At 57.1% G+C, this 27,823-nt stretch overlaps 6 protein-coding genes across 6 annotated transcripts; 2 read left to right on the forward strand and 4 right to left on the reverse strand.

Annotated features, from left to right (window-relative positions):
• Nucleotides 1-746: 746 nt before the first annotated feature.
• On the reverse strand, nucleotides 747-9,785 carry DCS_03143 (uncharacterized protein; the record flags this gene model as incomplete). The annotated part of the gene is made up of 12 exons (XM_040800467.1): nucleotides 747-875; nucleotides 1,280-3,381; nucleotides 3,460-4,136; nucleotides 4,212-4,384; nucleotides 4,506-5,024; nucleotides 5,082-5,369; nucleotides 5,445-5,734; nucleotides 5,804-5,963; nucleotides 6,018-7,562; nucleotides 7,817-8,104; nucleotides 8,162-9,652; nucleotides 9,732-9,785. 12 exons carry the CDS (start codon nucleotides 9,783-9,785, stop codon nucleotides 747-749), a joined length of 7,716 nt encoding a protein of 2,571 aa, XP_040661350.1.
• A 2,876-nt stretch (nucleotides 9,786-12,661) lies between these two features.
• Nucleotides 12,662-13,423, reverse strand: DCS_03144 (3,4-dihydroxy-2-butanone 4-phosphate synthase; the record flags this gene model as incomplete). The annotated part of the gene is made up of 2 exons (XM_040800468.1): nucleotides 12,662-13,308; nucleotides 13,357-13,423. 2 exons carry the CDS (start codon nucleotides 13,421-13,423, stop codon nucleotides 12,662-12,664), a joined length of 714 nt encoding a protein of 237 aa, XP_040661351.1.
• A 1,247-nt stretch (nucleotides 13,424-14,670) lies between these two features.
• On the forward strand, nucleotides 14,671-18,090 carry DCS_03145 (uncharacterized protein; the record flags this gene model as incomplete). Its single annotated transcript, XM_040800469.1, has 7 exons — nucleotides 14,671-15,112; nucleotides 15,165-15,249; nucleotides 15,317-15,980; nucleotides 16,079-16,141; nucleotides 16,198-16,354; nucleotides 16,819-16,989; nucleotides 17,054-18,090. 7 exons carry the CDS (start codon nucleotides 14,671-14,673, stop codon nucleotides 18,088-18,090), a joined length of 2,619 nt encoding a protein of 872 aa, XP_040661352.1.
• Nucleotides 18,091-18,673: 583 nt separating this feature from the next.
• DCS_03146 (uncharacterized protein) lies at nucleotides 18,674-19,951 on the reverse strand (the record flags this gene model as incomplete). The annotated part of the gene is made up of 1 exon (XM_040800470.1): nucleotides 18,674-19,951. The coding sequence occupies one exon, from the start codon at nucleotides 19,949-19,951 to the stop codon at nucleotides 18,674-18,676; it is 1,278 nt and encodes a 425-aa protein (XP_040661353.1).
• Nucleotides 19,952-22,333: 2,382 nt separating this feature from the next.
• Nucleotides 22,334-23,606, forward strand: DCS_03147 (uncharacterized protein; the record flags this gene model as incomplete). Its single annotated transcript, XM_040800471.1, has 2 exons — nucleotides 22,334-22,782; nucleotides 22,868-23,606. 2 exons carry the CDS (start codon nucleotides 22,334-22,336, stop codon nucleotides 23,604-23,606), a joined length of 1,188 nt encoding a protein of 395 aa, XP_040661354.1.
• A 963-nt stretch (nucleotides 23,607-24,569) lies between these two features.
• On the reverse strand, nucleotides 24,570-27,706 carry DCS_03148 (RSC complex subunit RSC1; the record flags this gene model as incomplete). Its single annotated transcript, XM_040800472.1, has 5 exons — nucleotides 24,570-25,559; nucleotides 25,676-26,235; nucleotides 26,305-27,199; nucleotides 27,255-27,357; nucleotides 27,432-27,706. 5 exons carry the CDS (start codon nucleotides 27,704-27,706, stop codon nucleotides 24,570-24,572), a joined length of 2,823 nt encoding a protein of 940 aa, XP_040661355.1.
• Between the last annotated feature and the right edge of the window lie 117 nt (nucleotides 27,707-27,823).

A 27,823-nucleotide genomic window follows, 5' to 3' on the forward strand; every position in this document is an offset into this window, starting at 1 on the left:
TTCGGAGGCTGCGACGGCCGACCAATCCGCTGCTGTCGGTGACGCCACAATACGTCAGATCCGCCGTGCAAACGGACGTCCCTTCCCTTCGAGCGGCAGCACAAGGGAGGCAGGCCCGAAAGAAGTCGATGTACCGGTACTTGCGCCTGTACAGGTACGAACCTGTACATGCACATAGCATCCCGTCCCCGCCGCACGCCAGCGGTACGGGTCGTGCGGAGCGGGCGCCCACGTACAGTCCATGTAGCTGTACATTGGCATATCCGCCCCAGCTTGGACTTGCCCATCGGAAAGCGCTAGCCAGTAATAAATGCTCCGACATGCCAACGGCCTAATATAGGCTTGTAAGACCAAAGCATAGGCTTGCAAGACCAACGCATAGGCTTGTAAGACCAAAGTATAGGCTTGTAAGACCAAAGTATAGGCCTGTGCGGCCCAAGTATACAGTACTTGGGCTTGTAAGTTCTTGTACTAATACCGAGTACGTGCCTTTGTGGATTGTATCGAGCATTACTTACCTCCGTGCTGGCCGGACTGATCCCTAGTCATGATGCCTAGTATTTGCCATGGCCGTCGAGACCGACGCCGTGGGCTAGAAATACGCCACGGCGCGTCCCTAGGCTTCCGTCGGCACGTGGGTGCCCCTTGGGTCCGTCGCGGTTCCTCTCCGTGACTCGACAACCTGACTCGAGCAAACGGTGTCATGACAGCCCAGGTGCCGCAATCAAATAGCAATTGGCGAGCCCTCACATCAGCTCATCGTCGCAGGCGTCCACAAAATCGTAGGCATGGGCGGCCGACAACTGCTTGTCGGAACGTCTCCCGGCCGGCAAGTCTTCGTGGCCATTGTTGTTTGCGCTGCTGTTGATCCGCATCTACCACGCTCGCCCATCGCTCCTCCACGTCGGAGGCTGCGAAGCCCACGAACAGTACGCACGCATCGCTCGCCTTTGGCCTTTGTCTCCATGCGAGGATGCTGTCGTTATACCGCGCCTCCGTTTCGTCGCCGCTATCCTGACGCAACGTGGGCGCACGTGCTGGCATCTCGCGTCTCGTGCCATTCTCGTCGTAAACTCCAAGTACTTGGGATGCTCGGAATGCCCGCTTCACCCATCACGCCGCCCACGCGCCGACCCTAGTCATGCCCTCGTGGCGTCCCGCCGGTATCGTCGATTCATGCGCCGCTCTCATAGGATGATCAACTAGCCGCACAGGCCAACGGTTAGCCCAAGGGAAGGGAGGCGGCCGGGAGGGAGATCCATTTCGTTGTCGCACCCACCTCGATGAGCTTTTCCGTCATCTCAAAGCACTCCTGCTTCACGCCCTCCGTCGACGCCGCCGACGAGTCTCTCCACAGGCCGCGGAAGCCGAGACCGTCGAGGACGTTGACAAAGGCCTTCGTGGAACCCATCGCCGACGAGTAGTTGCCGTCCGAGGTGAGCGTCCGCAGCAGCAGGTGGGCCGCCTCCAACGTCGCCGGTTCCTGGCCGTGGAGCAGCACGCCGTTTAGAATCGACGGCATCGCCCCGCAGAGCCTCACGAAAATGTCCCGCCGCTCCGACGCGAGCTTGAAGAGCCAGTGGAGGCTGCGTGCCTGCGCCGCGTCCTCGAGGCCGTGAAAGTCCACCAGCTCGAGCGCCGTCATGAGGATGGCGTCGCGGCTTCTCAAGCTGCTGATGCTGCTGTTCCCTCGACGGCAGACGACGTCGCCCATCTCCGTCGTCTTGATGCCCGCCCACCACAGGTTCTCGACGAAATCCTCGTGCCCCATGCACCTCGCCAGCATCAACGCGAGGTAGGGAGAGCCGTGCACCGAATGGCCCGGCTGCCCGTCCGAGCACTCCTCTCCGGTCCAAGTTGTCATGTCCAGAAAGCTGGAGAGCACGCGGATCGCCGTGAGCCTCGTCGTCGTGTCCGCGAGGCCGCCGACGAGGCACGCGCAGACGGCGTAGTGGAAGGTCTCGCCATCGAAGCGGATCCCGTACGCCTCGTCCAGCGGCAGGGCCACCTCCTCGAGCTGCGCTCGGCTCTGCAGCAGCAGCGGAACCATCCGCTCGCCTCGAACGTTGCCGATCGTGCCAATGTTGAGCAGCGTCGCCTCCAGGAACCGAGCGGTGCAGTTGAAAAGCCCCGCCGGCATGAGCCGCACGAGGGACATTGCGAGCCAGAATAGCTGCAGTCCGTATCGAGAGGCCGACGGCAGCTTGCTCATCATCTTCGAGAGGCAGGTGATGATGGAGATGAGCATTTCGCTGTTGCCGTCCTCCCTGAACTGGTTGACGCTCTTCCGCAGCGCAACCAGCACTTGGTAGAGGAGGTCGTCGTCGACCTCGTCCCTCGCGAGGTACCCCATCACCGCGAACGCTCGCGGCTGAATCGCCGGGTTGTTCTGGAACGCGGTGCTGGCGACCAAGCTCATCCAGCGTGAGCGCCATGCGTTGGCCACGTCCATGGCGGGCGCCGCGATGGAGCACAGCTCGAACAGCAGGGCCGCGAGGTTCTCCGTCGCCGCGAGGTTCAGCGCCGAATCTTGCGATGTCGTCGACGCCGCGGCAGCGTCTCGCGAGGATGCGAATGGCATCGAAAATATGTCGGCGCGCGGCTCGCAGAGAGACTCGAGGCTTCCTCGGAGCTTCAGGAACTGGGCATCGTCCAGGATGAACGAGGAGCAGGCGGCATGCACCGTGTTGACGAGCAACCTGTACACGAGCGTGCGAACTTCCTGCTCCCCCGTGTTGGCGAGCATTGTGACCACGTGGAACACCTCCGGTAGAAACATCTGCGTCTGCACACCGCTGTCAAACGACAGTGCCAGGCAAAACCGAAGCAAGATGCAAATTTCCGACCAGATCATGTTTTCCGCCAGTACCCGCGTTGGTCGTACGGATGAGCGGTTGATGGCTTTGCGAAGTCGTGACAATACCTTTCCTCTGACCGTCATGGTGCCGAGGCTGGCCATGATGGACGTCACCACATCCGCCGTCTCGGCCCGGGCGTCGTAGCTCAGCGACGTCTTTGTCAGCTCGTCGACAAAGATTTCCAGCAGTGCTTCGTCTCGGCCTATTGGTGGCCAGACGTGGTGCTGAAGTGCACTCATCAAGCTTTGGTCCTGAACGGCGAGGTCAATGAGCTTGCGGAACAGGTTGGCCACCTTTTCCCGACCCTTTTCCCCATCCGTTTCGCCGGCCAAGACGCTGGTGCGAAGATTCGATATCCAAGGGGCCATGTATTCGAGACTAAAAGATTTTTGCTCGTCTAGGAAGCTCTCCCAGCCGACGAAGAACTCGGTCAGGAAATCCAACGTTAGCTGCGGCTCCGTATGAGCCAACTCCTTGCTAATGTGGGCGATGAACCGGGTAGGATCCATCGGCACGGAAAGATCTAACACAGTCAGCCTTCACACTCTTACCCATGCAGGATGTCGCAAAGGAGACCGACTCGAACAAGGCAGGGACGCACCTTTGGTGTAGATTAGTCTGTTCGCGGAGCCATAGTCGAACGCCCGACAAAGAGCGCCCAGTAGATTGTATGAGGCAAGCCTCAGGAGAGGATTATGGCTGGCAAGATTCGTCAAGGCGAGGTTGAGCATCGTTCCGGGAACGTCCTGCGGCCTGACCAGCCGTTCGGGTGGCTTGTGTAACCTGGTGTCCTTTCCATACTTGCCCTTGGCCGTGTGGATGGTCTGAAGGAGGTCTGCTTTCTCGGGGCTCGTGAAAAACATAACCACCCTCCCACCATCCACCCTGAGTCCAAAGGCAGAATCGTCATTCGCCTGCACAGGTGTCGTAGCTTCGTCAATGTCGGCGAGGCGGAAAATGTCGTTCACCGTGCTGTTGAGCCGGAATCCCGACAAAAGCTCATGCTTCTTTGCCGTTGTCACTTGGACAAACTCGCTTCCAATCTTGATGACAACCTCTACCTTGCCCTTGGACTTGGAAAGCCGGGTTACGCGCTGGAACATGTAGCGAGTGTCCGTAACGACACTTATTGTTTCCTGCGGTAGGTGCAACTGGCTCAGATGAAAATGCGTTTGCAGCCCCTGGAGGGTTCCAATCAGATGATAGTCAACATTCTTGGGATGGAAGACGCTGTTCTCGTTCTTGGTGCACACCCGCAATAACCGACGAAAGCATCTCCTGCACCGCCCCAGTCGTGTCAGTCACCATATTGTTGTGGCGTTGAAATACAGTGAAACAAGAGCCAGTGCTTACTTGAATGCGCTGTTCATGTTGTAGACGTAGATCCTCGACAAGTTGAGAGACAGTTCCGAGGGGGCCAGAAGGTCAAGCATGTCGAAAAACTCATCAGGAGGTTCTCCTCGCCCGTTGTAGCACGTCGCATCAATAAAGAGGCCAAACGGTTCCTGCCACAGCCGGCTGGCAATCTATCCAAATGGTCAGCAAGCAGAAAATCAAAGCACAGAAAGAGGATGTGTTCCAACGAATCCGACAATGGAGAAGAGAACAGAGCAGTTCAGCCGGAAGTTGACAGTGAGAACGAATTACCTTGAGGTAGCAGAATAGCAGCGTGTCGTAATCGACAATCTCGTTTTCTATATGTCGCAGTATCACGCACACAATTGACAGGCCATCCTGCAAAGGCATGAGATACATGAACGCCACGGATCTAGATGAGGAAGAGTCTGAAAATACCTTGCTCTCCCCTCCGTCGTACACAGCGCGGGAGGTCAGAAATGATTCTGTACCCTTGAAGGCGTTCCGGAGCATGAAGTTCTGAAATCGCGAATAGATCGGCGGTATATTCGACGAGATATGGGGTCGATTCCACGATATTGCCAATGGGAGTGGCCCGAGATTCGTGACGAGGTTCCGAAGTGGTTCTAGCATGGCTGGTGCTCCTCGAGCAGGTTGCTCAGGACCTCTCACGAACCCTTTCCCTCCCGTGGTGACAAGTGTTTGCCGAAGATGATCCCAGTGGTCATACAAAAATCTGTGTAAAACGACGCAGGATCCGAAATCTAAAAGGCCTAGATTTGTCTCGACCTCCATATGTTCGGGGGGTACCTGTCTGCATGTTAACAGGGGAACGCATGCATCCATTTCATGCCGAGAACGGCTCACCGAGATCTCGCGCAAAAATCCCGTCACCAAGTGGATATTTTGCACGAGGAATGCATTCAGGGGGAACATGTACGGCTCTTTGCTGCCGAAAAGGGCATTGTTTGCCAGGTTTTGTATGATCTTCGCGATGAGAAGCAGTCCACGGCGCATTTGCTTCGTTGGCGGCGTGCTTATCAGACCTGCCGATTCAGGAGCAACAATCGCTGGGCAGATGAAGCGCAGAAACATGAAGGCGCCAACGGCCGTATACTTTGAGTTGGGAAAGCGAGATGAGACGGCTTCGGAAATCTATGCGAGCGATTGTCAAACGCAATGCTCCCGAAGTGAGAGATACGAAACAAAACGGGAACCTGGCGCGCTTACTATGCAACATATCTTTCGGAACGAGGCTGGCACAAGCGATGATGAGGCGCAGATGTCATCCATGAAAACCTTGGCCACGATCTGGAGCTGTATGGCATTCTGCTGTAGCTCGTCGGGAGAACCAACCCTCGCGGGGTCAAGTTCAAGATCCAGGTCCTGGGACGTGATCATGAGCCTCTCGACCACATTCTGCAGCGTCGCTTTCAAGTACGACACGCCTTTCCATTTAGCATAGATGGAAAGTATCTTTGTCGTGACGGAAGATCTACGCAGTATTTCGGACTCATTCTCTGCATAATTGCATCAGTGACTCAAAGGTCCAGTGTCCTGCGGCGTAAAGTTTATAAAACAACACATACCTGAGTAGTGTATTTCATGCTGCACGAGCGCTTCAAGAAGATCATATATAAGTCCCCGTTGCTCGAAGATTGTCAGCAAGCACAACGACAGCTGATCAACTTCCGACGCCGGACATATGAAGCTCATTGAGACTGGGAGAGAAAGGTCCGTTGTTAGAAGCTGGCAACGGCCTGTCAGCATCGAGCGCGTTCTGCAGAGCCAGTCTGTACAAACCTTTAGCAGTTCTTCGTACTTTTCACTAACACCCGCGTCGGTCAATCTGCTAAACTCGGTTCCCTGGATCAGGATATTGTACAGGACCTTGACAAAGGCAGTGCGGATCTCAATATTTTCATGATACCCGATATTGAGGGAATGTTTCAAGCCAACATCGATATTTGCGCTGAGAAGGTTGGACAGGATCGTGATGACGAGATCTGAATTTGAAACCACATCCTCGCGCACTGCCAATGCCAAGCCTTGTTGGAACTCTGCTCCACCAGACTCTTTGTCGTCGTGGTTCAGGAGGGATAAGAAACGATTGAAGTAGGAGTGGAACATTTCGGATTTCAACTCGCTCGTACCAGCATCCGTTTGGCTATCGGCTGGTTGTAGCGGGAGGCGAAAGGTGAGATGGGCAAGCGATTTCAGACAAGCTTTATCAAGGTCCTTTTGGATGCGGCGACCATCATCCTGACGAACGGCCGCACCAGGAAGCTGCTCCTGCTTTGTGGATTGAGGACGAGCTATCCAACCAACTATGCACTCGAGGAGTTGGTTTCGAATGCGAACATCATCTCTGAGGTTCAGATGCTCCTTTCGTTTGGTAACCGCTTCGCAAAGATTGCAAACTCTAATCTTCACCCTCGGTGCACTTCCGTCAGAGACTCCATCGATGAATTTGGCGAAATTCAGAGCAAGGGCGCCGAGATGCACGGACGAAGCGGCACCAAGATCAGTTGGACTCTCGAGCCTCTCAACCATGGCCTTGAGCAAGTAAGCAGTCTGCTCCGCAAAAGTTATATCCCCATCCTGCCGTTTGTCAGATGGACCAAGTGCCGCCGTGAAGAGCAGGTTCAGCTCCGACTCTAGAGCCCTGAAGAGTGAAGAGTATAATACTGATGAGACCTCGGTGGACAAGACCTCTCGCATAGCCTCGCGGACCTTGACCTTTGAGCTGGCAAGGAGTTGGATGCTGAGCTTGAGATAATGAGCCAAGGATGATTCCCATGATTTCACCGAACACCCTCGATCGATGGACGACGAGAAGTCGCCAGGAAGCGGTTCCCCGAGCACAGCTCTTTGGTCCGAAGCACAAACCCCCCCTAGAGAGGCCAAAAAGCCCGAGTAATTTCTCCATTCAGACAGAACGGTGTCATCAACGGGGTCCGTGGCCGGAGTCGATACCTGCTTGGCCAGAGGAAGCCACCGTTCAAACGCAGTTTCCCAAGCGGCGAGGACGCCCGCTGTTGGATATTCCATTTGCCGCAGAAGGCTGCGCATTCTTTTCTGGAACGCAACGGTTCCGGTGAACCGGAAGGCTGGGGAAGTAAGCTCTTGATAGACGTTGCGGTTGCGCAGCACAGAAGAAATTGTTTTGCTCGAGGTGCTGCTCATCCTGAGAGTTTGCTCCTCGAGAACGTATCGGATGCAAGACGTCACTATTTGGCACGTGTCGATTTCTGCGGTGCATAGCGACACCAAGAGAGTCGTTTCGAGCTTGGACGACGACGCCATCGTCTCGGGCACGTCGTTGAGTACATCTATCAGGCCCTGCGACTATGAGAATGGTTCCTGAAAACGGAAGCAGGTTGATAGGTACCAACTGACAGGGATGGCTTTGAAAAGAATCAAACGGCCTTCAAGGAACCGATGCAATTCTCGTATGTCCATGGCTGCGTTGTTTTGGGCCTTGATGCCGTCGCAGAGAGAGAGTAGGACTTTCGAGCTAGTATGCGTGTTAGACCACTCGTCTCCGATGCGACATATCCGGAGCCGCACACATGCCTTTGCTTTCGAAGAGAGTCCCATACTGGGCGGGCCACAAGTTGGCGTTCAGCATCAAGGGCTGGATAGCAATCTTGGGCCTCCACCAGGATCCTCCTGGCTACGTCGGTGGCCAAGCGGCGGATTGATGAGTCGGGCGAGAAGGCACAGAAAAGCAACGGTTTGACAAAGTCCGATTCTGAATCACCGTCGGTCATCTCCTCCAAGAGGGGATTCGGGAAGGCTTCTAAGAATCGCATGACGGCGTACATGAACTCCCCAACGCCGTCTTTTTGCGGCTCATCCTTGGGTGAAACGATGAAGCGGTCACAATGCTTCTATGGCCCGTCAGCAGAGCGACGCGCAACACGGCGGCGATGGAAGGAACCAACCTGCAAGTGGGCGCGCATAAAGGGAACGGCAACGTCGAGCAACGCCGTGCGACATGGGTCCTGAGAGCGCGTCGCAAAGTATGAACAAGCCTGGACGAGGGCTATTTTGAACCTGTTGGGTGCCGATGGGGCGATGCAAGTGTCTATGAGGGTATCGACACACCCGTTCAGGTTCAAATTGACGAGGCTGACAAAGGCTCCCGTGATCATCTCTTGATCAAACGATCGACGTACGGAGGGCGAGGATGGTGGCGACATGGAGAAGATGGCGTTTTTCACCTCATCCTGGACATCTAGGGCATAGCTTACGAGGGCCGAGTCGGTCTCGACGGTGAAGTGACGAGCGGCGCGGAGAAGGGTGACGAGGCAGTACCCAGCCTGCTCATTGCCATTCCAGAGCGCCTTCCGCAGGGCGTCCAGAAAGGCGACTTTTTTCACGACGCTGTTGCTCCTGGCCTCCTTCATGTTACCGGCCACCTGGAAGACGTCGGGAAGGAGGAGGACCAGGGTCAGCTGCAACGGGTACAGGACGGTCTTTCTTTTCCCGACGTCGACTCCCGTCTGGGTCATGTCGAACAAGGTGTCGACGGCACCGTCGAGCTTCTTGTGGAGCGTGTGGAGGCGGACGAACTGATGGGGACAACGATCAATCCAGCTCGTGATGAGCAGGGGGAGAACGACGGCGATGGTATTCTGGCATGGCTTGCAAAAATGAAGGTAGCTGGGGCAGATCTCCTGGATGATGAGGCCGAGCTTCGAATCGTCGACGCAGAAAAAGGACAGGAGGCGCAAGGTGACAAGAGCGGACCTCTCGACAGCCATGGAGGAGGACGGCGAAGGGTCCGAGGTCGCATCGGGGAACGAGGTGTTGCGGATGCCGTAGATGACGTTTTTGACGTAGGCAAACGAAGCCGACCAGTTGGAGGCGGTGGCAGATTCGACAATCGTCTGGATGTGGGCATCCAGCTCCGCCAGACCGGGCACGAGAGAAGCGGCGACCTCGGCGGAAGCTGGGCCGTCGACTCGTTGCTGCTGTCGCCGAGAGGCATCGGAAAGGGGCAGAGAAAGGTTTCGGCGGGCTATCTGTTCGACGAGAAGCTGTGCGGGAAGCACGTACTGGTCGGGGATGGGGTCGAGAAGCTGCTTCAGCAAGTCGAAGAGGCGAGAGACGACATCGTCGGCCAACGGGGGTGGCGGATTGTGGCAGGCAGCCGCATCGCCCCTCGCGGTCAGACGAGAGCAACTGGAAGAGAAGCAGTCGGCGAGCAAGGCGACAATGTATAGCTCCGACTGCAAGACATGAGGAGGGTGCGAGGCAAGAGCTGCCGAGGCGAAGGGTCGGGCGAAGGACTGCAGCAAGGCAAGAAGAGAGTCGGCGATGACGCCGAAAGTGGCGGGTGCCTTGCTGAGATTGACCAAGGTCTCGCGTGTTGTTCGCAGGATGTCGTCGTTGTCGAGCTCCGGGCCACAAGTTCCCGTCGAACGTGGGAGCTGTCGGCCGCTTCGTTAGCTCACGATGATTCTTGGAAGCGGACAAGGATGGTGACGGAGGGTAGCGGGAAACACATACTCGAGTGGCGACTCTGTCAACGAGACAGCCGATGAGGCCGGCGTCCCCCTTCATTGCCTTGGATGCATGCAAGGAAGCTGGGCTGGGGTTCGCTGGTAGGTTGACCTCCCACGTTGCCCGAGGCACTCGTTTATGGCTGGCGAAAGACGCACGAACACTGACCGACCATGACCCCACACCACACAGCAATGCCGAGCAATGCTGCTTAGTCAACCGAGAGAAGCTACCATTATCACAATTATAAGTAGAGTACAGTACAAAGCACAGTAAGTATACAAGTACTCGGTAGGTGTAAATACTTACAGTATACTGTACTCGGCATTATTACGGTACGGCGTAGGTGCACGTACTCTAGGCTTGGAGTACGGAGAGGGCACTAATTAATGTACATGTATTAATACTACTTGTATTTGTACGGTACGGCACGCGCACCCCTATCTTGGTGCCTTGCACTGGAGGTACACGCACTGTACATACTAGGTACTTGATACGCCTTGTCGAACTGCAAGTACGGAGTGCAACGACACCTATTAGCGGTCGAACCATGCTGAGAGGACTTGTACTTGCAGTTACTACTAATTAATACCAAGATACCTAATAGGTACTGACCTGATGTACTAGGCAGGTTAGTAGGTAGGTAAGTAATAGGTACTACCCTACGGTAGGGATTATCTACTGCACTGTACTCTGTACTTGAGTAATAGTTGGCATCGGTCGCGGAAATTGCTCGGCAAGTCGCTGGCCCGTTCGTCCAGCGTGCAACAAGTCCCTGCAACGTCGTGTGGAGGGGACGGCATGACAGTGCATTCGCCAGTATAGCGCTACTATTGCTGCATCATTGCCGCGTTGGTAACCGTACTATTGGGACATCCCATAGGTGTATATAATTTCGTCGTCGTTTCTCTGAGAGACCCGTGGCACGAACCGCTCAGGAGAAAGGCATAAATTCGGTCGAGATATTCGAGGTGCGCAAGGGCCGTCACGTCGTGACATGCACCGCAAAATGGCTGGTCTGATTGAACGGAAGTATCGTTTGGCGTATATAATGGCGAGGCCACGGATAGTCCAAGGCGAGTAATGCGAAGCATGTGGACCAAGCCCCGTGACAACATGGAGCAACGACTGCGGCGGCTTAACTCCTTTGGTGGGAAGGACACTGTCGCAACCAATTGCGGCACCAAAGTACGTTGATGCGAAGGATGGCGATGACGACGACAAACGATATGTGCAAGCAAGCCGGAGAACGTTGCAAGTAGCAGCGGAATGGTGGGATGCCTGGTTCGGGGTAAGTGCCATTGTTGATAATTATACGCCTCATCAGGTTTGGTGGCTTGTCATGTATATACCTGTAAGTATCTGTAAGTAAGTGCTGCAAGTGCTAGTACCTATGTTACGGAGTACGGAGTACGGAGTAGCGAGGCACTAATAATACCTTGTACCTGACTTAGTACTGCTAAGGCTAGGCTCGCCGGGAAACGAGGCTCCACCGTGCGACGAGTTTCATCAACGTGCTCGGCACGAATACTGTAATTACTTGCTTGTACGAATACAAGTAAATGTACGAGTGCAGATAGGACTTGACTCGACAAAGATCCGCGACTTGAAGTCGGTCGTACTAGCATCCCCCTAGAACGGCTTCCTTGTGGATGGAGGTTGATGTTCTAAAAGACGTCGGATGGCAGTGGCAGGTAGATTTCAGTCAGACGGCCGATTTCAATCCATTCTTCCGTCAAAACATTTCATCACCGATAGCTACTTGGTGTTACCTTTGTAAGTACCAAAGCATACAACGTACGGCACTCGTCCATCGGTACTCTGTAGTTGTGCACCTATTATTACTGCAACTGCAAGTGCACATGGCAAGTGCATGAGCATTGCTCTTCAGTGGCCATTATTACTTAAGCATGCCAGGTGCTTGCCTACATGGACGCGCAGTGCTCGCACAGACTCGCAATCCTTGGACGTGGTTACATGTACGGAGTACGTAAGTACTCGTACTTGCATTGCATGTACAGTACTTGCATAAAAGTACTTGCTGTCATTTGCAGCAATCCGTGTTCTATTGCATTGGTGCCTGAGGAACCCGCCGCCTGAATGAGGGGGCCATAATGCAGCACGCAAGTGGCACACGAAAGCATCACACCATACGGAGTCCATTACTTGCACCTCTCGTCCATGCGACAAATCAGCGTCTCTTGGTGTGCTTCCTGATGCCCAAGTCTTCCTCACTCTCTTCTCCGCACCGCAATGCCGTTGAAACTCAGCAATGCTCAAGTACTTGCCCCTGGGTTGTTCGCATACAAGTACTACTGTACTTGGGCCCAAGGAGGCATTTTCTGACGAGACAGAGTCCCTTGGCTTCCTGCACCGACTCTAATCAGGACAAATGCCGCGAGAAGACGGCGGGTACCAGCAATCGACGAAAACTTGGCTGCAATCTTTCGAGTGCGCAGAAATGACACGGATATCTACTTTCCACGCTACCACCATCGGGGGCATCCAAGAAAGCCATAGATCGCATGTAAGTAGACCGCCATGAAGCCTGCCATGAAACCCGCCATGAAACCCGCCATGGCAACTGACATGTGCATGCAAATGCAGCAGGCTTGAACATATATCCGTCTCGCGCTCATTGCATGACTGCTGAAAAAAATGCAAAAAAAAAAAGAGATATCCATTAGTAGAGTACTTCGGACTCCCTGCACGACCCACATTGCTTGAAGCAACAGGGCCGTCCTCGAAGCATCAGTGGGCTCCGAAACCTCGTCAGCACCGGGGCATCGGCTCACAAAGCACAGTTCATTATTCACCGCACCGAAAAAAAGTCATTGGCCCGATAATCGAGCTCCCACAATTCGTCGTATCGTAGTCATCAAGTAATGCAGCAACGGTGCTTGCTACAGGAAACGGCATTCAACCAAGCCTGAATATCAACCGGCAGGACAGTTCGATCCGACAGCGGCAAGCTGACCATATTCCCCTTCAACGTATGCTACCAGATCCTCCATGGTGCAAACCTTGATGCCCCAACGCTTTCCAAAGGCGAGACAGTCGTTTCGAATCATCATCCTGCCTCCGACGTATTCCGTCTTGCCGTCTGGGTCCGCGTCTCCATCAAGCACCATTTCGCCGAGAACACCAGCAAGATGCTTCCCAGCCAGGCGACACAGCTCCACGACAGCCTCGGTGTGACCCTGCCTGCGGCGGATTCCCTCGTCAACAGCCCGCAAGGGAAGAATGTGCCCGGGACGGCCAAAGGTCATGGGGGTGCTGGCAGGGTCTGCGAGCAGCCGGCAGGTACGTGCCCTGTCCTCGGCGGAGATGCCGGTGGAGATGGACGGGTGGACGCCGTCGACGGTGACGCTGAATGCCGCGCTGTTGGGGTCGGCATTTTCCTTGACCATGAGAGGCAGGCCGAGTTCGTCGGCCCTTGATTGCGGAATCGGTGCGCAGATGAAACCGGACGTATGCTTGACCATAAAGGCCATCTTGCCGGACGTCATGTCTTCTGCAGCAATCATCAAGTCGCCTTCATTTTCGCCATGGCTGTCGAAAACGATGACAAACTCGCCCCTCGCTGGACAAGATTTGAGTCGAGATTCGTACTACGATGGAGAAAACTCACCAAAGGCGCCGATCGTTTCCTCGATGGACGCAACGCCCGCAGGCTTTCTATCTTTGCTGACGGTCATGTTTGTTGGTGTAGAGCAAACGTGAAGCTTTGTACCATGAATCAAGATGGAACGGGGGAAAAAGCTGCCGAGTAGGAATGTGAAGCAAAGACGAAATCACTTCCATCGACACAATGGCCATTATATAGCCGCAAAGAAAAGAGGTCTGTTGATAATCACGTCTTCTTCGCCGGCTGCTGTTTCTGAAGCAGTATTCTCACGGCATTTCGTTTTGCCTCGGCAAGGAAATATCCATGTGGTAGCCCATTACAGCTGGACACGCAGAGAAATCACGCAAGAGTCGCAATGTCTTGACCATCCCTTTTGGTTCGAGACAGATTCATTTCTGATGGGAGTTCAGGTTGCCATACTAGCGAAAGAAGCTGCCTGTGGTTGTGAAACAGGGCGGATGCAGATCGGCGACATGGGTAAACATATTCGCCGACGGACCGAGACTATAAGTCTCCGAACGATGAATACGCCGCAACTCGGAATAGGTACCGATAGAATGCCCCCGAGGCTCCTTCTCACGAGATCTGGTCCGCCGAATTACCCGACAGGCCATCGGTTGCGCAGCCACTGTCGCGCTGCCCACGGCTTGCGAGACGAAGCAAAAACCATGGCTAGATGCGATGGGCAGGCTGGCTTCGCCGCGGCGGAACTCGGCGGTGTTGCATTTAAGACTTTCAAGTATCGCCTATCTGTGTTCCAGAATGCTGAGAACGATCATGGTGTCTTTGATCATGGAATGAAGGCAAGTCGTGCCCGTTCATATATTGCCCTCTGTCTTACCGTGGGACCATTTGAATATGGCATTTTTTCTTATTCCATTATTCGCAGAGAATATGTTGGAAACCGAGTGTGAGTGAGTGTGACATGTATTGGCTGCTCCTTTGCTGCTGCGTGTCAAAAGATGTTCAGCAGGATGAAGTTTTTGGTATAGGGCCGACGACACGGGGTCAGGAGAGCAAGAAATGTCGATTCGGCCGTCACATTGGCAATCACCACTAGCTGCGTGACTTTGTCGATCGGTCCGCTGCATGTCTCTGATTCGGCCTCCTCTCGGATCCTATGCGTCCGAGCAATACTTGATCCGTTTGGTTGCCCATGTGATCATATCAACCTCGCCGCAGACACGGACGGGGACACAGATACGGACACGGCACACTTACACACACCCAAGCCTAACAGTCCGAACGGAACATGAAAATTTGAGTTATTGCCGTATTTCGACTGCCAGCTATATGTTCATTCAGCAGGTTGCAACAATGAGTCACGCAGAACCGGTGCTGGAGAATCAGCCGCAGGAAGAGGAGGAGAAGCGAATGGCCCACCAGAAATCAGAGGATGTCGACGTGGACATGCCATACACCCTTCTCAGCAAAAACGAGAGGCGCTGCATCACGGCGTTGATTGCTTTTGCTGCCTGGTTCTCGACCTTGAGCAGTTTCATCTTCTACCCAGCCATCTCCCGGATTGCAAGCGACCTCGGTACCACGACGCAGCTCATCCACATCACCGTCACTGCCTACCTCCTCGTCTCCGGTGTCGCCCCGTCCATCTTGGGGGGCGCAGCAGATAGTTTTGGGCGACGGCCGGTGTATCTTCTTGCCTTGACGCTGTACGTCGGCGCCAGCATCGGCTGCACACTGCAAAATTCGCTGCCGGCCTTGCTGGTGCTGCGTGTAGCCCAAGCGGCGGGAATATCAGGTGCGTCTCGACTCGAGCAATGGACGAGCCGGCCGGCTCACGCAATGCCTAGCGACCGTTTCGGTGGCGTACGGTGTCGTCGCGGACATTGCCCCTCCGAGTGAACGTGGAGCGTACGTCGGCGCTGTTTCTTTCGGGTAAGCAATGACGACCACAAGGGAGTGTCGGACGACCATGGCGCCATCCGGAACTGACAACGAGCAGCATCACAACAGCGCCCAGCATTGGCCCCGTGATTGGCGGTGCTCTGGCCCACGGGCCTGGATGGAGATGGATATTCGGATTTCTCGCCATCGCCTCGGGCGTTTGCCTCGCCGCCATCATGGTATGCCTGCCGGAGACCAACCGAGGGCTGGTCGGAAACGGCGGCAGCAAGCCGCCTCCGTACTGCAACCCGCTCTTCACCGCCATCATACGACCGTGGAAACGGAATCACGGCCTGGAGGCGCCGCTTGACCTTTCCAAAGCTGGAGCAGGCAACCCGCTGAAGAGCTTGGCGATGCTGGGACGAAAGGACACGGCGACGAACATTGTGGCCGGCGGGATCCTGTACGTCGTCTACTGTTGCGTCCACACGTCGCTTTCGTCGACATTCATCCAGGTCTACTCCTTCAACGAGTTGCAGGCCGGCTTGGTATATTTGTCCTTTGGTGCCGGCGCCGTCCTCTCGACTCTGGTGTCGGCAAAGCTCATCGACCACGACTACCATGTCACGGCCAAGACGCACGGGCTACCAGAGAAGCATTTGAACGGGGACGAGCTGCTGTCGTTTCCCATCGAAAAGGCCCGAATGAGAAGCGTATGCGTCCCGTCCGTTTCGTCCGTCGCCTTTACTGTTCTCTATGGATGGCTCGCCGATAAGGAGGTGGTGAGTTTTGCTGTCTTTTCCCTTTCCATCCTTGAACCGCAGGGCATTTTGCGGAAATGGACAGGGCTGGCCGCTCACCGACTGACCGGTTCCGATAGCACTTTGCGGCCGTCTTGACCGTTCTATTCTTCATGGGCTGGTCGATTCAGACCTGCTTCAATGTAGGCACCTTCCGTAACGGCTTCCCATTTCGAATGGTGCAACTAAGAGCATGCAGATTATCAATACGATCTTGATCGACATCAACCAGGATGCACCCGCCACCGCCCAGGCAGCGTTCAACCTCGTCCGGTGCATCTTGGCGGCCGCCTTTATCGCTTGTCTCCAAGAGATGATTGACGGCATAGGTCTCGGATGGACATTTACCATCCTAGGTTCATGCTGCTCCGTTTCTGCGCTGTTGTTTTTCGTCGAATCGCGGTACGGCTGGAGCTGGAGATTGGCTCGGAACAGCGTAGGGTAGGAAGCTGGGAGCCACCAACGGACATGATCATGCCAGGCTCATGATGCACCGTGTCTGTGTGTTTCCGTGGTTTCTAGTGTGAGTCGAGTGGCGATACGGCTGGAGCAGGAGATTGGCTACTTTCGTATGCGTAGGAATAATCACCATCGACGACGACGAAGCATGCTTGCCACAAGAAATGTACCACGCATCAGCCGCGATGGCGAATGACGAGGCACATGAAACAGTGACTGGTTGATGATTATATTCCTTTGCGGCACGACGTAAACCAGGCTGACGGGTGTCGTTGGACGGACCTCGAAAGGAACTCGGCCAAAACCCTGACGCCAGTAGCGAAGTAGTCATCACTTGACCAGCCGTACTGCCTGAACGCAGTCGGCCGCTTCACCGCCCTGGCCGGAACGAGTCTTGCCACCTCCGTGCTGGCACTGGCCCTCACAGAGACGGCCGGAGATGCTTCTACCATCCACCCGCCGCAGATGGCCACTCCTTTTTCTTCCGCCACGGCCCGCGGCTTTGGACGTTTCGTGAAGCGTGCTGCGAACCGTGAACGAGTCTCCTCACATCAGCCCTTTTACCTCTCGATGCCTGTCGATTCCTTCCACGACAGCTCACACCAAGAGCCGCACTCGAATGAATTTTTCCTTTGCCGTACTGGCTCGATATTATGAACGATCAGTATGGCAACTCTACTACCGACTTCGGCGTGGCGAGTCGAGCGATGACTTGTACCGACACATCCCTGGCCATGGCTTCATCTCTCGGCTGACGAGGGCGACGGGCAGTATTGACCTCCTCTTGGAGCACCGACAATACAGAGTTGGCTTCCTGAATTCTAACGTTGCTGTCGAAAACCTCTGTTTCTTATCGACCGAGCTGGCCCTCGCCGACGCGGCCTACTTTGCCACCCACGTCGAGCACCCTGGACTCGAACGCCGCAACCTTGCGGCACCCGACACGCCGTGGATTCGCCATGGGGGTTTCTACGTCGGAGGCCTTTGGGCCTTTGCCGGGAACGTATATCTGGATGTCTTCTGCGGCGCCATTTCGTCCTTGGGTGTGACGGAAGTCGTCGACGAATTCTGGCAGCACCACGCGGCCTCGGGATTCTATGTGACGGCCGACTATGCGTCCACGCGGCAGACGCTGACGGATGTTGTCGATAAAACGCCCTCTAGCAGCGATAGTCGGACGCCGTCTAAAATAAATAGCTCTTTGGCCTTGGCGAGCTCTGGAACCATGAGTGTGCCATCCATTCGACAGGCCCTTTCCACGACTTTCCACCCAGGTGGCTTCCTACGAACAGCAGATGACTTTGATACGTTCTGCACCGCCATTCCATCTGGCAGCCTTTTTCCGAAGATAAAACAACTTTCTTCACAGCTTGACCGCCCTCTCGGCCGTACGAGATATGGTGAAGAGATAAGAGGTAGAGACGCCACCGACACGCATGCCAACTGCATCGGCTACACGAAAAATCTCACCGCCGAGGACATGTCGTACAGCATGAACCTGCCGTGCCGGCGACAGATTACCTTTGCATACCGCGCAAACGGCCCAAATCACCGGCTTCGTGTCCATTCACGGTCCCCATCAGGAGCACGCCATCTGTTGCGACCACACGTCTGCGGGCACGCTGCACTTTAGGGTGGCTGCCTGCGAGACTCGGAACAGGCTATTGTACATTGCAATACCGTAACTGACGCATAAGCTGCTCAAGGTGCCTACCAGCTGGACGAACACACCGTTGCATATCGCAAAAACGCCTCCAATGCCCCGACATCTACTCCGTACTCGAGCAAGGAATTTCAAAAGAATGTGGTTATCAAACCATTGTCTATCGTGCCGTACTGCGACTCCCGGTTGTTTGCAACCCGCACATGTATTTGCTTGTACGGCGTCAAGTAAGTATAGTATAACACTGTATGATTAATCATTACAGCACAAGCACTGTAATGTAGGTGTGATTACGGAGTGCTTGCACACACGATCAAGGCCGAGGCCGGGACGCTCCAGGACAATACGGTACACCTGCGTGTACTTGACGTGCAGCGGCAGAGGTGTGTGGCAGGTGTACTCGTGCTTGCAAACGAACAGGCACAAGTTGCTACAACCCTCCTCCGAGCGATGGGCGTCCGAGGCAATTGTGCATGTGCTACCGAGGTATGCACGCGAGGTGGTCCATCGATGGGTGAAGCGGTGATGCAGCTTCGACGGGCATGAGACAACGTCATTTCCACTCGACGGGCACGGGCACGGCTGCGGGTGCGGGTGCGGGTGCCGTGTCGAACGCTGCCACGGTCGTTTGGCCATGTCCCATCTCGCGCATGATCCATTCGTAAACGGCCCATTGTACGGCGTTGACGACGAATGCGCGGACGCTGCAGGCGACCAAGCCGCGGAAGAAGACCTCGGGCCCGTGCCGACGGTACGCTTCCCTCGCAATCGTCAGGGCGCCCGAACGCTCGCCTCGCTCGCCCTGGGCCTGGACTCTCGTCTTGACGACGTCGAGGGGGAAGATGCTGACCCAAGTGGCAATGCCGGCGAGGCCTCCGCAGAGAAGCACCTTGGGCGCGTCGTGGGCGAGCGACGAGGACGGCCGAGAGGAGGCCGGCGAGGCGGGCCAGCTGCGGGTGGCGAGCTCGTACGACCAGAAGTAGAAGCCGTAGCCGATGCTGTCTCGGAGGGCCGTGACGAGACCCCCAAGGTAGAAGCCGCCGAGGCCGTGGCTGCGGCCAATCTGCCGGGCGACGGCCCAGCTCGAGAGGGCGGGCGAGGCCGTCTGGGCGCGACACTTGACGAGCTCCGTCGGCGTGCTCACGACCCAGATGGAGAGGCCGCCGAGGGCGCCGGCGAGCCAGGTGGCCAGGAGGCTGCGCCGCGTCGACAGGAGCCGGTTGAGGGCCGCCTCGGACCGGTTGTAGGAGACGAAGAGCAGGGCGTTGAGGGCGCCGTAGCCGAGCGTCGGCGCGGCGATGCCCGTCGTCAGCCTCGCCGCCAGGCCTCGAGCGTGGCGGGGCAGAGGGGAGGGCGACGATGCCTGCCGTCGGACCTTGATGATGTCGAGCGGGTTGCCGACGACGATGCCGAGGGCACCGCTCACGTAGCCGGCCCAGAAGTCGGCCGACATGGATACGGCGTGGCGAGGCGCCGCGGCGGTCGAGGAGAACCGTGGCCGCCGGCCGCCGGCATCGTCTCGTGGGCGGATCGTGGGCGGATCGATGGACGGTACGCTATCGGAACGGCATGCCGTCGACGACAGGCTCGGGTGCGAGAAACGAACGGCGACGACAGGCTCGAGTGCAAGAAAGGACGGCAGACTCGGGTGCGAGAAACGGACGGCGACGACAGGCTCGAGTGCAAGAAAGGACGGCAGACTCGGGTGCAAGAAACGGACAGCAGGACTCGAAGTGGAAGTCTTTGACGGGCCATCAAGTGGGCACGTGAAGAAGTGCTTGCCCACCACCGGCGTCGGCAGAGGGACCAGGTACTTGGTATTCTTGTACATGTACAAATACGGAGTAGGGAGTAGGGAGTACGGGGGATTTTAATCACAGTAATTAATTAAGAGTATTTACTTGCATGTGCAAGTACAGTACGGAGTACCTCGTACCTAATGGGACCGTACAGTCGCAGGTTCTGTACAGTACATGCAAATTACACTACAGCACTCACGCTGGACTTGTATAGGTACTTTTGTTGCTGCACGTGCGGAGTACCAAGGAATACCTGCATGCAAGTGTGCTCTGTACCTGCAGATTGCACTGCATGTAGATGTACATGTGCAGCATGTACTGTGGCACAACAGGGCACTCGCTCGGAAAATTGTTGCCCCGTATGGTCCGGCTTGGAATTTATCAACGTGCACGTGCTCCCTCCCAGCCCTGTCTACCGTCATGACAGCCATCATGACAGCGGCGGCGCCTTGTCTTGCTCGGTCAACTTTGTCCGTCGCCTCGTTCTCTGCTCCGTCAGGCGACTCTGGGGGTGCAAGCAAGACGGCCGATTCCATCTACGACCGACAATGATCGACCGGCAAGTGCGCAAAGCATCACGAGCGAACCGCGTCTGCCGTGCGCGTCTGCCGTGCGCGTCGGCCATGGCTGCTTTTTGCCTGTCGACGTGCTGCTCGCGGCATGCCGGCGTCCCAAGTCGATCGCCAAGGACTGTCAGCCGTGGTGTTTACACGCCGTCGACCGGCATTCTTGGCTCCTCCCGAATTGCCGTGCACACCATGACCACTCCGTGCCGCATGGCAAAGGCAAAACTGCCGTGCTGCCATGGCGAGTGGATCGATGCCATCGTCCATCGGATCCGTAACCGACGACGCATCCTCCACGGGGCCGCAGCAAAATGCAACGCCGTGGACCACCATTAGTTGCCCTACTCGGTACCTATACATGCATGCGCCCACTCGGACGCTTGCATGCTTGCGTACCTAGTACATGACGCATAGCTTGTACGCCCAAGTAAGTACACCCACCCACCTACTGTACTTATATGTGCACCTCCTGTAGGGACGTGTGCTGTAGCCGCAACGACCTACAGTGCTGATGCCATTGCTTGCACTGCTCGGCCAACATGTGTGCATCGGCGACTTGGTCTTTGCCGACGCCATTGCTCATCGTCATCCCCAACGCCATTGTTCATCGTCATCCCCGACGGCCTTTGCATCGTCGCAGTCGACGACAGGTCAGACGCGACGAGACGGGCAAAGGCCCGACGCAGACGGCAAATCCAAGGGCGTCTGCGGGCGGTGTCACAGCTTCGTTGTTGTCTCACGAGCTGCTGCGCGGATCCGGTTATGCTTACTTGCTGTACGGACAAGGTAATAATAATACAGCGTCCAGAATACAGAGCACGCTTGCGCACCGTTAGCGTCCGAGTACCTGCGTATTCGTACCCCCGCCTGCGATTTGCCGCATTCCCCGACACCCCTAAAACCCCTAATCCGGTAAAGGTGCCGCATTCGATGCCCGATGAAGAAAGAAGCGGCATGATAAAACAGACTAGGCCTAGTGTGGCCGGAGGGCCATGAGAACAGTGTACAGGCACAAGTATCGCCGTGGACTTTTTTCGTCGAATCAATGACGTACAGCTCGGCCAAACCGTCCTTTCATTGGCCGCCTTTCGCGTAGGGGTCAAGGTTGCCCGACGAGCACTTGCACCGATTGCCGGGCGCCCAACCTCTGCGTATGTGCAGAGCATGTACAGAGTGTGTACAGAGCGTGTACAGAGTGTGTACGGAGAACAGAGTGTGTACAGAGTGGGTACGGAGAACAGAGTGTGTACAGAGTGTGTACAGAGTGTGTACAGAGTGTGTACAGAGTGTGTACAGAGTGTGTACAGAGTGTGTACAGAGTGTGTGCAGAGTGTGTGCAGAGCATGTACACTGCTATCCTTGCCCAGCAGTAGGTGTCCTTGCCCGGCAGTAGGTGTCCTGGCCCAGCAGTACTGGATAGCTGTAGGTGTCCTTGCCCTGCACGCGTCCTTGCCCAGCAGTCGTTGTAGGTGTCCTCAACCAGCAGTTGGCGCCCTCCCGGTGCTGTCAGTCCCCTGCAGCACCTGGAGGTGTCTCGGCCGGCTTCCACCACCCTCTCCCCTCCATGGCCTCTTGAGACAGTCATCTCTGGGGCTCAACCTCCCGTCGACCATACATCTTCCACCCCCTCCCCCCTCCCCCCAATCGATGTGCAGTTTGTTCCTCATGCTGTCGTCGTCGCCCAGCACCTCGCCGCCTCTCCCTCCGTCCCCCCTTCATCCACCGCATCGTCCATGACCGGATCCCCGTCGAAGCCGTGCTCATGATTGATTCGCCTCGACGCCGCCCGCTTTCGCCATCGTCGCCGTCGTCCTAGACCGCTCTCCACGTCGTCCGAGCCTCTTCGCCATGGGCCGGCACGGTGCTCGCCACACGCGGCTGGCCGTCGTCGCCGCCGCCTCGGTCTTGATGCTCTACGCCTTCCTCGCTCGCAGGGGAGCCCGCCTCTTGGATTGGGCGCCCGGCCATGGGATGGGAAGCAGACGGAGCCCTGCACCGGAGGCCGTGCCTCGGCCGCCCAGGCTGACGGACGAGTCCATGTATCCGTCTGATCTCGACCGCGTCACCAACAGGACCCTCGGTTTCGAAAAGATCATGGTCGTCGGCCTTCGCGAAAGAAGCGACAAGCGGGATGCCATCGCCCTCATGGCCTCGCTGACCGGCATCGACGTTGACTGGGTCGACGGCGTCCCGTCCTCGTCCATCTCGGAAAAGGCAGTTCCCTTTGGCATCGACGTCGACCGCGCAAAGGACAACTTCCTCGGCAGCTGGAGAGGCCACATGGATGCCATCCGACGGTAAGCATGCCGTCACCGACGCCGAGCCCTCGCCCCCCCCCCTCGACGCTGACGCCCCTCGACGCTGACACCCCTCGGCCCGCAGCGTCGTCGAGATGGGCTACTCGTCTGCCTTGATCATGGAGGACGACGTCGATTGGGACGTCCACGTCAAGTCGCAGCTCAAGGCCGTCGGCATGGGCGCCCGGGAGCTGTTTGGGGAGTCTTCGAGGGCGCCGCACTCCCCCTACGGCGACACCTGGGATGTTCTGTGGCCCGGTCACTGCGGCGAGCTGTTTCCCGAGTTCCTCGACGAGAATCTCCACCTTGACGAGGAGCAAATGGCCAAGATCACGGCCAAGTACATCGTCAGCAACGACGAGACGGTGCCGCCCTACCGCCACGTCTCCGATCTCGTCGACTGGTCCGCCTTTCCGCCGCTGACGAGAATCGTCCACCTGTCGGCCGGCCCCATCTGCACCTTTGCCTACGCCGTCTCCCAAGCCGGCGCGAGGAAGCTTCTCCACGCCCTGAGCCTCGAGGGCCTGCACATGGCCTTTGACAACTCTCTCGCCCAAGTCTGCCGCGACTCCATCCACGACTTGGCCGTCGGCAGCACGGGCGGCTACGACATGAAATGCGTCAGCGTCAGCCCGACCATGATGTTTCACCACCGACCTCGAGGCCGCATCGCCGGAGATAGCGACATCCAGTCCCCGGGCAAGGACGGCGGCGTTCGCGAGAAGGGCATCACCGAGTCCATCAAGTGGAGCGTGAGGCTGAACTCGAAGAACATGCTGACCGGTCGGCCGTTGGAGTCGCAGTATGAGGGCGAAGCAGCATGAGCACGCACGTGCAGGCACCCACACGGGTGGCTCCCAGGCCATCATCCTCATGGCCCGTGGCCCGTGGCCATGACGAAGAGAGTCCGACGCATCATGGAAGAACGGATGGATGCCGTATGCATGTGACGTCGGGACTTTGACCCTCCCCACCGTCGAGCCGCGGTCTCGTGCGAGTGTGCGATTTCCATTCCGCACCAACCCGTTCCACCTACGGTAGCGCATCCTGCCCTCTCCTTGGATAACGAGCGGTAGGCTGGATTACGTTGGAAACAGAAGCACGCTACGCCATGTCTCGGCATGGAACGGTACGATATGTATGAGTATATGAGGATGAAGCATGGATGAAGAGGCAGGCAGATGCTCCACAGCGCTCTGCTTTGCCAAACCCTTTCGAGAGGAACCGACTGCTGTTGGACGGATGTCGTTTTGCCGTTCCAAGCAGACGCGGGACTTTCAATAGGCGTACATACGGGTATAGAATGTATAAAGAGCCATGCAGATGCTGCGCAGCGCTCCATGCTGCCAAGCTGTTCCGAGAGGATTCTACTGCAGCCGGACGGACGTAGTTTTGCTTGTTCTCAAGTAAAAGTAGAACTGCGACTTTCTATGGTATACAAGGATCTAGAATGTATAAAAGGGGTCATGCATACAGATGCTGCGCAGAGCTCCATGTTGCCAAGCTGTTCCGAGAGGATTCGACTGCAATCGGCCGGCCGTAGTTTTGCTTGTTATCAAGTAAAAGTTGAACTGCGACTTGCAATGGTATACAAGGATCTAGAATGTGTAAAGGGGTCATGGATGCAGATGCTGCACAGAGCTCTGCTTTGCCAGGCTGCTCCGAGAGGATCCTGACGTTATGTTTGCTTCTCCTCACATCGGCCCGTGACTGTACATGGTCCGCCAAGACCTCATGGCAAATCACCATACCACTGCCACCACCGATGGCCTATCGGTAATCCCACGTCACATGCGTCGTACGGTGCCTTCGTCGGCAGCAATGCTCCATCCGTCCAAGCCGGCATCGGTTCGCCACTCGTCGACTTCCTCCTCCAACCGTTGGAACCAGCGGCCAATGGCGCCCGCCGCCTGCAACATGACGGCGTCTGCCCGAGTCGAAGTAGGGTGCTCGTCGAGCGCGACGCGCTTCGCAGACGCCTCGTGCGCCCTTGCTTCGTCTCGCGCCTTTCGCTTCCTCAAACGTTCGCTGCGCCAGTCGTCTCTGCCGGACAGATAGCGGATGCTGTGTCCGAGGGCGGCGCCGCGGGGGGACAGGCCGCCGCGTGGGCGCTCGAGTGGCGGTGCAGTGAAGAACAGGATCCGTCCCGCACCGTCGCGCTGGAAGCTTCGACACAGCTCGGGAGGCAGCAGCTCGTGAACGTTGTCGGGAAGAATGTACACCTCCGGCGGTCGTGGTGGATTGTACACGTTGGCGTGCGGCGCGGAACCTCCCGCAGCCGGAGTCATCGTCGACGCCCCCCGCGGCATGTGCGGCACGTTTCCCGGCGTGTAGTTGCCAGGGAGAGGATTGTTCATCGGCGGCGGTGCGTGAGCCGGCATCACGGGCGATGGCATGTAGGCGGGTGCGTAGTTTTGCGGGAAGCCGGCTTGCTGATGCGGCTGGTACTGCACCGGCCGCATCGGCATCTGGGCAGCCGGCATGATGTGATGAGCTTGGTGAGGAATCGGCACCGGCGTCTGGTGCATCAACGGATGGCTGCCCATCGGTGCTGGCGTGCCCGGCAGAAAGTGAGGCGCCGGCTGGACGTTGCCGTAGTGGCCAGGAGCCGGCGACGGTCCGGGTCCTTGAAAGTGAGGCTGGGCCATGCGAGCGGAATGATCGGCGAATTCACGCGTCGCCGCCGACATCGACGACCGTGGCAGGGAGTCGAGTGGCGCGTCAGGCCCGGCAGCAGGCATCGGTCGTGGTGGTGTTGCTTGCGGCGGCGGCGACTCCTGCGTTGGCACGAAGCAGGTCAGCGATTTCAAGGCAGCAAGCAAACGCAGTGCGGTGCAAGGGTTGGCGCACACGGAACGGCGCACGACGAGGGGGATCGAAAGCATCTACTCACGTTCGGCCCTGGCCGGAGCCTGTGCACTGCCCCGACAATCGGCGGAGCGTTGGGACTGCCCCAGGTCGGCTTCGGCAGGGGATCCGTCTCCTTGGCGTCCTCGCGAAGGAGGTGCTTGATCGGGCTGGGCACCTTTCTCATGCGCCGTGGGCTGTCAAACAGGTCCATCTCGTAGTCCCTCTCGCGCACCTCGTCCGGCACGCAGCTCGCCCACGTCTTGATCTTGTTGAAGCGGAAATTGTCCTCGTTGTACCTCGACTCGCACACGTACACGTCCTTGTCCGGCGGGAAGGCACGGGGTCGACCTCTGTTGAAGCGCGTGACGAACATGACGAAGCAGCAGTCGAGCACCTCTCCGATCTGGTGGTCGCGGTACTGCCCCGTCTTGACCACCTCGCGCTCGAAGAAGTGCTTCTCGTGTCGATGAACCGTCTGCTCCGGTCGGTAATACCAGCAAGCGTTGATCCACTTCTGTCCGGCGCGATCTTGCCACGTTCGGAATATCTGGGCGACGATGGGCTTCGCCAAATCGTTGGGGTTGCGGATGTGCACCCAATCGCCTACCGAGCCATCCACGTCAGCGCAACGTCACGGGAGATGGGGTATGGAATGCCGAGGCCGCGACGTACCGACTCTCCACACTCGTCCGTTGTGTTCTATCTCGCCGAGCGGAAGCTTGCCGTCCTCGTCTCGAAAGTCGTCATCCGGTTTGGCCTTTTCCATCTCGGCCAGCTCTCGCGCCTCGCGCTGCAGCTCCACGGCGGCTTGATGGACCTCGGAGTCGTCCTCGTTGTAGAGCTTGGCATTCTCAAACATGAGCTCGACGTCGGCCATGACGTCGTCGACGGTTCGATACTTCTTCCTCTTCGCCTTCTTCTTGATGTTGTCCAAGGCGATCGGTTGCGTGATGGTCTGGTAGTAATCAGGGACCAGGGACTTGTCGGGAAGCCTCTCGAACGGCAGGATGAGCAGCCCCCCGTTGGTGTTTCTGGGCTTCCTCAGCCCCTTCAGGATGGAAGATATGCGGGCTTCCATCGGCGTCAGCACCATCGGCGGGCGGCCTCGCTTCTTGTGGCCGTCGTCGTCCTTGTCGTCGTCGCGGTCCCGTCGAACGGAAAAGGATCGGTCGCGGTTCCGCTCTCGCCGGCGTCGGCGCCGCCCTCCCCCTTTGTCGTCGTCGTCGTCGTCATCGTCGTCGTCGTCGGATGACTCGTCGTCGTCGTCGTCCTCATCCTCTTCGTCATCGTCCTCGTCATCTTCCGCATCTCCAACCTCGGACCCTCGAGAGGACGACTCCTCGACCGGCGGCAATTCGCCCAAGTCGGGTAGCTTGGCGTCGGCCTCGGAGATGTGGCCTTTGCCGACTAATTTTCGGAGCTCTTCCTGAAAAATATCTCGCAGCCGCACGGCGGCGCTGAATATGGGAGCGGAGGGCCGGTTGTACACTTGTGCGTTGTGGCAAATCTGGGCGACGTCCTTGACAAATTCAGAAACGGACGTGTACAGCTTTCTTTGCAGTTTCCCCTGCATCACGGCGTCAGCAAAAAATACCGGAGAGCGATCGGCTTGCGCGACGTACCCGGATCGTGCTGAACGCGACTGGTTCGGCGATGACTTCAAAGTAATCGGGAAGGACGCGGCGGTTCGGTATGCGTTGAAAACCAGCCGCAAGCTCCTCGCCCCTGCGCGGTTCCGTGCCCGTCAGCGGTGTCCCCCGAGATGCGGGGAGGGGCAAGTGCGGCCCGGGGAAGCCTACTCTGATTCCACGGTGCAGAGGTATGTGGTCATCTTCTGAATGATTTGAAACATGCCGGGGCTGTCCTCGTCCTCGTCGTCACCGTCCTCCTCTTCCTCCTCGGCATCGCTCGCCGGCTGCTGCGGCTCGTCCTTTTGGGCCTCTTTCCGGTCCGGACTCTGGTCGTTGTCAGGTCCCGCAGGCTCCGACGCATCTTTCATGTCAACATCGTGATCCGAACTCGCGTCTTCCGTCACGTTGGGACGCTCCATTGCGGCGGGAGGGCTTGCAGACATGTTGAGCCTTCATGAGAGCGCCAAGGTCGCGTCGGTAATCAAAGGTCGTCGTGATGAGGTAGCTTGTGGCATCGACTGGTCTCTCAGGCGACGCGGTTGGCCTCGAGATTTGCCTCG

Source organism: Drechmeria coniospora, chromosome 01 (genome assembly GCF_001625195.1).
Source record: "Drechmeria coniospora strain ARSEF 6962 chromosome 01, whole genome shotgun sequence".
Lineage (NCBI taxonomy): Eukaryota > Fungi > Ascomycota > Sordariomycetes > Hypocreales > Ophiocordycipitaceae > Drechmeria > Drechmeria coniospora.